The sequence below is a fragment of the Oreochromis niloticus genome, linkage group LG18, assembly GCF_001858045.2.
Source record: "Oreochromis niloticus isolate F11D_XX linkage group LG18, O_niloticus_UMD_NMBU, whole genome shotgun sequence".
Classification (NCBI taxonomy): domain Eukaryota; kingdom Metazoa; phylum Chordata; class Actinopteri; order Cichliformes; family Cichlidae; genus Oreochromis; species Oreochromis niloticus.
This window is the reverse complement of record NC_031982.2, coordinates 4,844,557-4,858,203: the sequence shown is the minus strand read 5'-3', so window position 1 is coordinate 4,858,203 and position 13,647 is coordinate 4,844,557. Positions and strand designations below refer to the sequence as shown.

General features: G+C 40.9%; 1 protein-coding gene across 1 annotated transcript; it reads right to left on the bottom strand.

Moving 5' to 3' along the window:
• Positions 1-2,605: 2,605 nt before the first annotated feature.
• On the bottom strand, positions 2,606-10,277 carry LOC100702953 (actin-related protein 2/3 complex subunit 5). Its single transcript, XM_005464964.4, has 4 exons — positions 9,999-10,277; positions 9,229-9,301; positions 3,435-3,611; positions 2,606-3,228 (listed from the first exon to the last, which is right to left on the bottom strand). The coding sequence occupies exons 1-4, from the start codon at positions 10,136-10,138 to the stop codon at positions 3,166-3,168; spliced, it is 453 nt and encodes a 150-aa protein (XP_005465021.1). The 5' UTR covers positions 10,139-10,277; the 3' UTR covers positions 2,606-3,165.
• Between the last annotated feature and the right edge of the window lie 3,370 nt (positions 10,278-13,647).

The window sequence follows — 13,647 nt, the reverse complement described above, 5'->3', positions numbered from 1 at the left end:
AACAAGCCATGATTAAACGAGCAGTTATGTAAATGCGCACAAGTCCGCTAAACAAACAAGGCGAACCAGAAATTCTCCAGACTTCATGTAACCGTCTAAAGAAAAGCTGGTTATCTTCCAGAGCTATCACCAATTCCAAACACCAAGTTTCACCACACTCTGACCAAAATTCTCTGAATGAGCCGCAAAAGAAGACCACAAAAACACACAGCGGCGCAAAAATTGGCTTACCGTCCAGATTTCCTCCGTTATTTTCGCCGGTAGCCATGTGATTATCAGCAGTTACCACGCCTACCTAACCGCATCAGAGTCGTTTTCCGTCAACAACCTCCATTTTAGACCCACCTATAGACACGTGACTGGACAGACGTCACATGCAGTAAATTTGGGCCCACATGGGTTTTGGCATTACAACGTCTGATTGGTTGACGTAACGTGAACGTGACATCGTTACTGTGACTCTATTGGCTCAAACAATTAAAAAGAGGTGTCAATCATGCAAATTGACCAAAAGAAACCAAAGTTACAGCCCCTCAGAGTTTAAAGGGCCAGAGGCCAATTAAGCGCTCCATGGCAGAAAAGGCCCATTACCATGTAAATGTGTGGTTAATTCTTCAAAAACGCATTTTAAAAAAAGCATTTTCAGGCATGTTAATAAAATTAATTAATGACTGCTCTTAAATAAACAGCGCTGTAATTTTTCACTGTTTCACTTTAAAAACATAAATCTTTGCACAGATGATGGTTATATATGTTGTTACGGTTCTTATCATTTTGCAGAAAAAAAGAGACTGCTAAAAATAAAAACATGAGAGGTTTTTGGATGAAGTTTGTGTTCTCCATTCTTTAAGCACCGGTTCGAGCACCGTTTAAGCACCGGCACCGTTTCAAAAGTACCGATTTGGCACCGGTATCGGATAAAACCTAAACGATACCCATCCCTAGGTGTCATACAAATATCATGTTTGATATCCTGTGACATGTTTGCCATGTGATTCATTTGTCTTTAAAACCTGCAGCTGTTTAAAAAAATGGTATAGCACAATGCCATGTTTCTGATTAATATATAGTATGGGCTATATTAGATGAGTTGGAGAATCTGTTGACTTAAATAAATCAAAGTGCTCACTGCAAATAGAAATATTAGTATAAAAACGTCTAAATTATGGATAAAAGTTGGTGAAACAAAGTTTATAAAGTTTAGAACGACTCGTTTGTTTCCTAAACCTTGAAACTAAAAAACAACAAAGGTTCTTTTTTTGGATGCAGCTCATCTCAAGTGACGATTTGCTGCTATTCTTTCATTCGAGTCGATAACCAGAGAACGATCTTTCTGCACAGTCAATATAATTTGGGTTCTGGAGAGTGTAGATGACATTTTACTCATTTCTGCCATTCTAGAGAAAAAGGTAATTAAGCAAAATGTAGCAGCTGAAGGAATAGTAGAAACTAGTTGTTGCAACTAACCTCAGTGTTTGAGCAGATACTGTTTCTGTTTTGTTATACTGACCTATACATTGTTCTGAATAAAAATAGTTTGAGCAGAAATCAACACTGGACTTATGAAAGTCACAGAGGAGCGTTCCAATTCAAACATTTTCTGTTTTCCAACTTTAGCAAAGAAAATGGTCCCATTTCACAAAGTACGCTCACCATAAGAGTGGGTCAGAGAACCCTACGAGTCACAGCGTTACTCATGTTTCATTTAGGTCGAGTGTGTCTGATCAGCAGTGTGTGGAGCTTGTATACTGCATCCTTCTGTTTGGTCAATAAAGCTGAATCTCAGAGTTCAACATGGAGCACACAGTGCTGTTTCTGCTCTGTAATCATGTTTGACATCCTTTCAGTTCAGTGGAATCCAGTGTTACACGACCTCAGCATAGTGCTGAATACATCAGTGTAACTTCACATCAAAGGTATTTTTAATGAATTGGATTCGGTTGTCATATTTATGCAGGGGTCATTTTAAAGTTTTTTCCCCTGAACATTGGCTGATTCTATCATTTGTTCTGCTACTTGATGGTTAATTATTCATATTTTTTATTCAAGTCATTTGTTAGAAACATCGCTCACAATACCAGAATGTTAAACAAAATTAGCTTATGTTTCATTTAATTAAAATATTTTAATTAATGAGAATTATTTAATGATGCATTTAGTTAGTTTTGGCACATGTGGCTCTCCACAGACTCCACTGGTTTCTTGTACTGAGGAAGCCAGACTGCACCAGTAAAACAGTCCTATAAAGTCTCACATCTAGATGACACCCATAGATGAGATGGTGTTTTACTCCAGCTTGTTGCACAACAAACACTTAAACTTGAAATAAAACTTATGAATATTATAGTAAACACGATCATTATTTACAGGCATATCATGTCTAATACTTTACTGGGACAGATCAGCTCATCATCACTCACTGATAAAGCAGAAAGCCTCAAAAGGCGGTTCATCAAAGACCGTCCGGATGGCTCGGCTCATCCCATCACTACCAACTATTCTGCTGTTGTGATAACAGCAGAATACAAACTCATTTTCAAATGTTTGAGCAAAACAACTACAGTAGTTTTATATGTATAAAAGGATTCAACAGAAGCAGAAAAGATAAGTGTTCAGCTTCGGCTCTTTATTCTTTTGTTGTTTCACATATACAAAGCATCAACGTAAGAACAGCCACGAATCAGGCTGAACCAAACACAGTTTTGGCATGAGTAGAAAAAAAAGTGGACAAATATCTTCAGAAAGTTGAGGGTAAACAGGAACGTCATCCCAGCATGCACTAGGAGAGAAACAAACTTCATCTCCATCTCAACCTGGATGAGTCCGACTCTACCAGAGGAAAAGGGGAAAGATGGAGAGAAGACGGAGCGAATGGTGAGAGAGCCAACAGAGCAGCCGGGAAGCTGTTTAAAGGAGGAGCTGCAGAGCTGCTTTGCATCTGAGTGAGGGGTCTCTTTGCAGGGATGCCAAACAGATTGTGTGAGATGCCAGCACCTTGCCGCCTGACTGACACCCAGCACTTTGAAATCCCAGAAATGCGTGTGAAATCCAGAAAGTAGAAAAAAGTAGAAAGAAGAGCAGTTGGAAAAAAAGTCCCGTATAAAGACAGAAGTTCAGAAACACGATCAGCTGTGGAGTGACTGGACGCTGCAGGTTTGGCGACCATCAGACAGTCTTCCTCGCAGTCAGGACTCTCACGATAGAGCCAACTCCTCCCACTGCCAGAGCCTGAGGACGCACACAGATCAGGCAGAAAAGAAACATCCATAAACTTTTCTCTGCATTACGATTTGAGGGAATCGTCTGTGATTGTGATCAAAGCTCTGGCTTTGTGAACGTGGCACTAACCACTTAATGGAAACTGGTTTCGATTTCAGCAAATTTCCACTCTTAAGATTGTATTAGCTTGATGTTTATTAACGGAAATCACTAACCTTTTCATGCCACTGCAGCAGTACAGCACTACTGTTGTCAGAGGGCTTCTCAAAGCCTCTGTAGATGTATTTCATGAGCAGATCCACTCCTGCTTTGTCCAGAGAGCCCACGGCCTTCTCTATGTCACTGCTCTTGAAGCTGCTCAACACTTTGACCACCAGCTGCTCTGCTCGCTCCTATAACCACACATAAAGAGGGGGAGGATACTGCATATTAAAAAGCAGGTACCTAAATGAACACTTTCCATCAAGACACCTGAGCTCTCTCACATCATTTCAATTCAGTTTTATTTATATAGCCCCAATTCACAACAGTTGTCTCAGGGTACTTTATATTGCAAGGTAAAGACCCTACAATAATACAAAGAAAACAGCAAGCACTGTGAGGAGACTGGGAATGAAAAACTCCCTTTTAACAGGAAGACGATTCCAGGTGAATCCCCCTCAGAGAGGGCTGGGGAGGAAGACAGAAAAAAAGATGCGCTGTGGAAGAAGAGCCAGAGATGAATAATAACTCATAATTATACGCAGAGTGATGTATAAACATATAGTCAGTGCACAGTCAACACTCAGTGCATCAAGGGAAGCCCAAACCTACTGCAGGGTAACTAAGGGAGGATTTAGGTTAATTTGATCCAGCCCCAACTGCATGCTTTATCAAAGAGGAAACCTTTAATTTCAGTGTGGACGAGTAGCAGCTCTACTCTGAGCCTATCTCTAAGAGAGAGACAAGAAGAGGACCCCAGGATTACAGGCCTATGGCACTGACATCCCACGTCATGAAGACCCTGGAAAGACTTATCCTGGACCAGCTCCGACCCACAGTCAGACCACATCAGGATCCTCTTCAGTTTGCTTACCAGCCCCATCTCAGAGCCGAGGACGTCATCATCTATCTGCTCAATCGTGCCTACACCCACCTGGACCAGCCGGCGAGCACTGTGAGGGTCATGTTTTTGACTTTTCCAGTGCTTTCAACACCATCAGGCCGACCCTCCTGGGAGATAAGCTAACAGCGATGCTGTGGACTATAAATACCTCGGAGTACAAATAGATAATAAACTGGACTGGGTTAAGAAAATCACTGCACTCTACAGGAAGGGCCAGAGTAGTCTCTAAGGTCCTTCAACATCTGTCAGGCAATGCTCAGGATTTTCTATGTGTCTGTTGTGGCCAGTGCCATCCTCTATCGTGTTGCATGCTGGGGCAGCAGGTTTAGGGTTGACTTCCTTAAGCTGGCGTCTGAGAGGCAGCTATCGTCCAAGATGAAAACAATGCTGGACAATACCTCACACCCATTCCATGATGTGCTGGCTAGTCACAGGAGCACGCTCAGTGAGAGACTAAGATTACCCATAATGCACCACTGAACGATACAGGAAATCATTCCTGCCTGTGGCCATCTCATTGTACAACTCCTCAATCTAATGCACAGTACACACTGCAATAGCTACACACTGTTGCTCATGCTCTACAGTAAAATAACACATGACAAAGTTCACAGGTTAGAGTTAAATGTCCATCATATATATTTCACCTGTAATATTCTTGATATTTATAATTGAGCTATTTGTATATATTAGAGCTATTTCTCATATTTGTAAACTCTGTAACATATTGTATCATGTAATTCGTTTAGTCTGTTATTATTTAATATGCATATTGAAAGATATGTCTTGGTCAAAAATGACTCCAAGGTTCCTCACAGTGTTACTGGAGGCCAAGGTAATGCCATCCAGAGTAAGAATCTGGTTAGATACCATATTTCATGTTATCCGTCTTATCTGTCTTCATGGATAGATAAAGTTGGGTATCATTTACGCCTTCTGATGATGGAGAAAGGATGTATATATAATGTAAAAAAGAATTGGTCCTAGCACTGAACCCTGTGGAACACCATAATTAACCTCAGTGTGTGAAGAGGACTCTCCATTTACATGCACAAATTGGAGTCTATTAGATAGATATGATACAAACCAGTGCAGCGCAGTACCTGTAATACCTTCACTAAAGCTGTTTCTGTGCTGTGATGAGCTCTGAAACCTGACTCAAACTCTTCAAATAAGCCATCCCTCTGCAGATGATTGGTTAACTGTTTTTGAAATAATTAGCAATAAAAAGAGGTTTGACATGATCCTATAACTAGCTAAGACAGCTTGGTCAAGCTTTTTAAAAAACAGCTGAGGGCCTGTGGTACATAGCTGATAGAGCGACTACGCTTCCTCCTCACCATCAACCAACCATCCTGTTTTCCCGGCTGCTAGGGAAAACCTGCTGGGGGAGAGCTAATGGTGGCTATGCTACCTTTGGTCGCACTGACTACAAGGGCCTGGCTCGTCTTATGTGCAAGGTTAAAATATTTTGTTCTTTATAAAGTTTTGTTAAGTCAAATTATTTAGATAAGAAATATTATTAAATAGCAGGTGTATATAATGCTCTGATGGTCTGTTAAGTATATATACTTAAGTCAGGTTCATGCAAGGAAACTAACCAAATTAAATAAACCAATTCTGCCAAGAAGAGTTTCCAATCAATCCAGAATTATGCCAAAAGCTTATTGATGACTACCAAAAGCATGTTGTCAAGGTGCAACCAAAATATGTTAACCAAATATTAGTCGGGGTGTATGTATATAGGCAGCATGGAGGTACAGTGGTTAGGACTTTTGCTTCACAGCAACAAGGTCAATTCAATCCCAGGTCCTGGGTTTGAATCCACCATCAAGCCAGAGCCTTTCTCCATTGAGTTTACATGCTCTCCCCATGTCAGTGTGGGCTACCTCTGGCTTCCTCCCATAGTCTAAAGAGTAACTGGTGATGCTAAACTGACTATAGGTGTGAAAGTGAATGGCTGTCTGTCTCCCTGTGTTAGCCCTGCGATAGACTGACAGCCTGTCCGGGGTGTACCCCATCTCTTGCCCTGTGGCAGCTGGGACAGGCTGTAGCCTCCCTGCAACCCTGAACTGGATAAGGAGAAGAAAATGTTTGGATGTATACATTTGAGCCCATATGTACAATCATTCAACCCTGGAAAAAGAATAGTTCAATTGAAAGCCTGAAATTATGATGGCTTTGATGCCCAACACTTTATGAAAACCTCTGCAGTTTAGATTAGGAAGGTCCAAAATGCATTCAAACAGTATTGAAACGATCCATTCAAGAACATTAGCTGCAAGTCTCACGAGATATTAAGATCTGAAAAAACCCATGAAAACACAAAAATGACTAATTTTAGTTTCAATATGCAAATATATAAGAAAACAAAACAAAACCCCAAAACAAACACTTGGCAAAGTGTTCAAAGTCAAAGTCAAAAAGACTATTTATCCCCAAGGGTTAATTAAGATAGATGATACCTTGCCGACCATACATACAATACACAAACATCACATTGGGGAGACAGGTCAGGCTAGGTAACACTGGCCGGTCGACCACATGAGCAGCGACCTGAACCGAAACCATAGAAAATGCACAACATGAGGAAAGACGAGGAGAAAAAAAGAACTGCCCCCAGACAGAAAAAAAACCAACAAAAAAAAAAAAAAACCTCAGCACATGAATCAGCACATCTCACAACATAAAGACATAAGCTTCGAAGGCGTTTGGAGGGGGGTTAGGTCAGTGTACATGCATGTGTGTGTGTGTGTGTGTGTGTGTGTGTGTGTGTGTGTGTGTGTGTGTGTGTGTGTGTGTGTGTTTTGATTTCTTTTTCTCCTACAGCAGCGCTTATGTGCCGATACTGACTGAGTGGCAACACCTATCGTTCAGGAGACTATTACAGAGCCTTAACGGCGGGTATAAGTACAAGTGAGACTGTGAGATGAGGTTGCAGCAGGTGTACTGGGCCCTTAATCAAGATACTGAGAGACTATCTCAGATGTAATTAATCAAGAGCTAGTGTTACACGGTTACTTTTGTAGAACCGATCAATTTTCCACGTGGTTAAAGAAGTGGCCAAATCAACATTGTGAGAGGGAAAAAAAAAGAAAAGAAAAAGAACCCCCCCCCCCCAAAAAAAAAAAAAAAACAGTGGTGGATGATCACAATAACCTTTCAGCAACAAAAGAATATACAGCCCAGTGGAAATTCCCATATGGAAAAGAAATAGTAAAAACTTATAAAAGACATAAGCATAAGTTGTGGCCTACTTCATATAGTGAGTAATATAAGGCTTATATGATTTACTCATGAAAGCGGCCACTTTCTCATTAGTTTCATAAATTGTTTTAGTAAGTATCCAAAACATACAAGTTTCATTTATATAATTTTTCAAGGGATCTTACATCTGTTTTCACTCTTGTATGCTTTTCATAAAAGTTTCACACAAGACAGATACAAACTTTATAAGATTAAGATCTCTCTCTCTCTATATATATCTATATATGTGTGTATATATATATGTGTGTATATATATATATATATATATATATATATAGGGTGGGGTCTATCACACCAGGCAAGACCCCAGGTGCAGGCTGTGTAAAGATGCCCCAGAGACAATCCAGCACATAACAGCAGGGTGCAAGATGCTAGCAGGCAAGGCATACATGGAACGCCATAACCAAGTGGCCGGCATAGTGTACAGGAACATCTGTGCCGAGTATAACCTGGAAGTCCCAAGGTCAAAATGGGAGATGCCCCCAAGGGTGATGGAGAATGACCGAGCTAAGATCCTGTGGGACTTCCAGATGCAGACGGACAAAATGGTGGTGGCTAACCAACCGGACATAGTGGTGGTAGACAAACAGAAGAAGACGGCTGTAGTGATCGATGTAGCGGTTCCGAATGACAGCAATATCAGGAAGAAGGAACACGAGAAGCTGGAGAAATACCAAGGGCTCAGAGAAGAGCTCGAGAGGATGTGGAGGGTGAAGGTAACTGTGGTCCCCGTGGTAATCGGAGCACTAGGTGCGGTGACTCCCAAGCTAGGCGAGTGGCTCCAGCAGATCCCGGGAACAACATCGGAGATCTCTGTCCAGAAGAGCGCAGTCCTGGGAACAGCTAAGATACTGCGCAGGACCCTCAAGCTCCCAGGCCTCTGGTAGAGGACCCGAGCTTGAAGGATAAACCGCCCGCAGGGGCGTGCTGGGTGTTTTTATATATATATATATATATATATATATATACATATACATACACACACACACACACAGAGAGAGAGAGAGAGAGAGAGAGAGAGAGAGAGAGAGATATATATATATATATATATATATATATATATATAGATATATAGATATATATAGATAGATCTCTCTCTCTCTTTTCCATATAGGTTGTTTTACTGCAAACCTACTAACATTACTCTCTGATGACAACCAAACTCCAGGCAGCCACCGTCTGCTAATGTTTCTTTACAGAGTACTGAGAATGAACCATCTATACAAAGATGAGCAGGACCCTGAAACATGGCTGTAACTCCTAAGCAGTTAATGGAGCTTTTCTATGAAAACGTTTTAATTAAAACTGAAGCGTTACACTTTGATTATGTTTCAATTAAATCTCTTGGGAAAACACAAAAAACCACATTCAGAGAAGTTAAATGGCACTGTGGGGTATCGCAGCCGTTGGCTGGCCCTCCCTGAGCCTGGTTCTGATGGAGGCTTCTTCCTTTAAAAGGGAGTTTTTTTCTTCCCACTGTTACTAAGTGCTTGCTCTCTTTATTGTTGTCTTGATTCTTTCCCTTATAATATAAAGCATCGCGAGGAGGCTGTTGTTGTGATTTGGTAGTGTATAAATGAAATTGAAGTGAATTGAAAATAAATGTAGAGAGGCAGGTTGAATAAAAACACTGGTACCTTGGCATTCTGGTTCTTGGTGTTGATTGGAGGATTCTTTAGGACAGCATTGAGAGCTCCATTCAGATTCCCCTTACAAAATATCAGTCAAGGACAACACAGAGACGGAGATACACGACCTTTGCTTCCCGTTTTAAGACACTCTAAAGTGCAACTACAAAACAAAGAGTAAACTGTTTCTAAATCAAACAGCAGGTTTCATTACAAATAACATCAAAGAAAGACTTCTGTGACTGTATTTTACAACTACGGCAGCGGTAAAGTCCAGGGAGCGAGTCCTCCTGCACAGCTCCTCAGCCTGTTCTCTATGCAGCCGGGCTCACCTTAAAGCACTGCTGTTGGTTTCATCGAGGCCTTTAAATGCGCGGAAAGCAGCAGGTGAGAGAAATCAGGTTTACTACACGGGCTGCAGTTGAACAGCAGCTCTTTAACGATGACAATTCTGATAATACACTCAGTCCGACACACGGACAAAGAATGGGGCTGAAACATTTCCTTAAAAAGGAAAAAGTCACAGAGAACCACACCCTCCTGTGACTGACACCCGGAAGTCAGTTTTCACAGGCTCCTATGCGACAAAGTGCATACAGGATGTCACAGAAACGTCAACTTTATGTCACTGTAAATACCCGGAACGTTATTTTAACCATATAAAAACGGGTAACGAGAAGCACCAAAACTGGACCGATACTCCGCCCTCCGCGGAGTCCACATACACACATCACTGTTCGCCGTGCCGTCAGCAGAACAGCCGCCAACTTAAAGGATATTGTCTGAGCAGAGAGTCCACCTCGGCCTCGTCCGGACCGCCCTGATTCTCTCCTCCCTCTTCCTCGTCCACGAACTTGTTCTCGTCGTATTCATCGACATCTACTTTCCTGAAGCGGTCGGACACCGTGTTCTTAGACATCCTGTACACGACAACAAAGATCAGCTAAAGGAAAAGACAAAGCTCTAAGGACAGCACACGCCACGAAACTCTGCTGTCCACTTCGCAGCCCCGCAGGTCCACTTCCTCACCTCCTCACTTCCTCACTTTCTTTATACTTCTTCCTCATGTTCGGGCCAAACAAAAAACCCCAAACTGGCGCAGTGCTGCCACCAACTGGTACGGAGTTTACAGAACTTTTTTTTAAAAATATTCGCAATACAAACTCATATGAAGAAACGAGAACAGGAGCAACTCCTTTTTTATACAATCTATATTACATGTCAAGTGAATTCTTTTTGTTTTAATTTGATGATTATGATTTATTTCATGAAAGTCAGAAATGTATTTCTGAAATGTATTTAATAAGACCAATCAAAAAAGATTTACAGTACAGTCTGCCTACCGGTGACCTAGGCTCTGTGGGATTTAGCTTGGTTAAGCTGGCTGGCCATTCAAGCACGGTGATGTCACGGTCAGCAAACTATTCGGTAATGGTTTGGGGACTTAGGACAAATCATCACAGACAGTAAACTTATACTGTACTTCAAACAACTTGGATTCTGTGCATCGAAACTCTTCCTCCAGTTATCTCTGAAAAAAGAAGTAGTTTGATATTAGAAATGTAACAACTGTAGCCCCCTCCTTAAGATGTTGGTGCGTGGTGACATGGGAACTCCAGCCTTACTCCACTTCAAGAACTCTCCCGAGGTCTTGAATTTGCTTTTTAAGTCAGTTAAACTCAATTCAATTGTATTTATATTATTATTTATATAGCACTAAATTACAACAACAGTTGCGTCAAAGCGCTTTATAAGGTAAAGACACTATAATAATACAGAGAAAACCGCAACGATCATATGACCCCCTATGAGCAAGCACTTTGGTGACAGTGGGAAGGAAAAACTCCCTTTTAACAGGAAGAAACCTCCAGCAGAACCAGGTTCAGGGAGGGGCGGGGCCATCTGCTGTGATTGGTTGGGGTGAGAGAAGGAAGATAGGATAAAGGCATGCTGTGGAAGAGAGACAGAGATTAATAACAGGTATGATTCAATGCAGAGAGGTCTATTAACACATAGTGAGTGAAGAAGAAACACCCAGTGCATCATGGGAATCCTCCAGCAGCCTACACCTATTGCAGCATAACTAAGGGAGGATTCAGGGTCACCTGGTCCAGCCCTAACTATATGCTTTGGCAAAAAGGAAAGTTTGAAACCTAATCCTAAAAGTAGAAATAATGTCTGTCTCCTGAATCTAACCTTCATAAAACAAAATAAAACAAATGTTTAAATTGAGAAAATGAACTAATTGCAAAAATATTAGTAGATGGAAAATTCTAGCTGCTGTCCTGGGTCATTCAGCAGTGTATTCCTGAAATATGCAAGGACTTTCCTGAAAAGGAAATCATCTTATTAGAATACAATAGAACTTTATCAATCCCTCAGGGAAATGATGGTTCCAGTAGCACAACATCAGTTCACCTTAAATACAAATAAGAAAAAAAAAAAAAAAAAGCAGGTACAACTCATTAAGAATAAAATATCAGCAACAATATAATTTAAAAGGTAATAATTATTACATTTGGTAATATTATTACGTATCTATATACCTTTCAGCATTGATGATGCCTTTCCAGATATGCAAGCTGCCAATTCCACAGGCATTACTTTTTACTTTTTTTTTTTTTTTTTACTATGTACAGCACTTTGTACAGCACCTGTGTTGTTTTGATTGATTGATACTACACCACCATACAATCAGAGATGCAGGCTTTTGAACTGAGTGCTGGATGACAAGCCAGATGGTCCCTATCCTCTTTAGTCCAGAGGATGCGGCGCTCATGTTTCCCAAAAAGAATTTCAAATTTTGATTCATGACTACAGCAGAACAGAAGGTTTTCCACTTTGGCTCTGTCCATTTGGTTCAGAGAAGATGGATCATGTCCACTTTGCATGATAGAAGTTTAAGGTTGCTGATCGCATGATGGTTTGTGGATGAGATCATGCAGTAATTTCAATGACAGAATAAATCCTGTTTTAAATTCAGATTTTCAGTGTTGTCGTTTGTGCAAACAGAGTTGGACAGAGCATAAATGAGTATTTGACAAAAAAAATAAAATAAATTCAATCACCAAGTACTGGTATCTGTTTTAGTCTGGAATCTTATACTGGTATAGGTATCATGAGATATTTACAGTCTTCACACTTTTACACATGTTGAAGAACATTCTGATGCCTAATTAACCTAGTTAGCAACAAAATGTTCCTCAAACTGTTCCTTTAGGCACTCTTCCAGCTTTCACAGTACTTCTAACTCTGTACACAACCCTCATTTTGAGCCTTTTGAATGCCTGGTGCTTTAATAATCTATAGTTCTCTTATAATGACTTAATTTGTACCCACAATCAATTGAATTTAACTATCTTTTAAAGAACAAAACAAAACAAAACAAAAGAACAGAACAAATATAAGCCTGTAAAGAAAAAATATGACGTTACAGTGAGACAGCAGTGTACAGAAGGAAATGTGTCTCATCCATGCAGGAGCCTGTACAGCACAGCAGAGGGGCTTCTCGCTGACATGCAGTGAGTACAACACTGTTTACATCATGTCTCTTCACCACAACACCGCGATAATCAGTACAATAAAGTTATGTTTGCAAACAAAGTTCTAGCCGCTTAGCATTGCTGTTATGGGTTGCGTCCTTCTCCCCTATGCTCTTCCAATATTGCTCAGTCTCCAGCCTTGGTGGTGCTGTTCTCACATTGTTCCACTGCCACTGAGAGTACACCTTGGCTGGTTCTGTGGAGAACAGCTGGTTTATTCTCCAGCCTTCTATCTCTCTGATGTATCTCTTCAAGTGGCTGGTGAAGGCTGTGAGTCTTTGCTTGGCAGTTTCCAAGTCCTTGGGTATGGACAAGCTGCTGTACTTCTTAGGCACCTTCTTCATCACCCCTTTGTGCAGCTCTGATAGCTGGCCAACCTCCCTCCGTGCTTCCTTGATCTTGGCCTCTAGTCTCTTTCTCCATGGAGGGTACTGCTCCGTGTGGCTGTTCATCTTGTAGCCAAGTGTCTTACTGATCACTGCTGCCATAGTGTAGATCAGCTGGTTAGTGGTCGCAGCATCTAGTAGATCCTCAGAGGGTATTTCATGTAATCTTGTTAAACAGCAATGGAGATACCAGGTTTCAAGCTTTGCCTATATATCATCATGTCAGTTTGGACAGGAGTACCTATCCCCTGTCCCTAGCTTTGGCTAATGCAATGTGTAGCTCCATCGTCTCCCATGACAAGATGGAAAAACAATTATCTAGGATCAGTGTTGGTCAAGTTACTTGAAAAAAGTAATCAGTAACTAATTACTGATTACTTCCCCCCAAAAGTAATCCTGTTACTTTACTGATTACTTATTTTCAAAAGTAATTAATTACCTAGTTACTTAGTTACTTTTTAAAAACACGATTTACAACCTGAATAGGTAATAAAGCAATA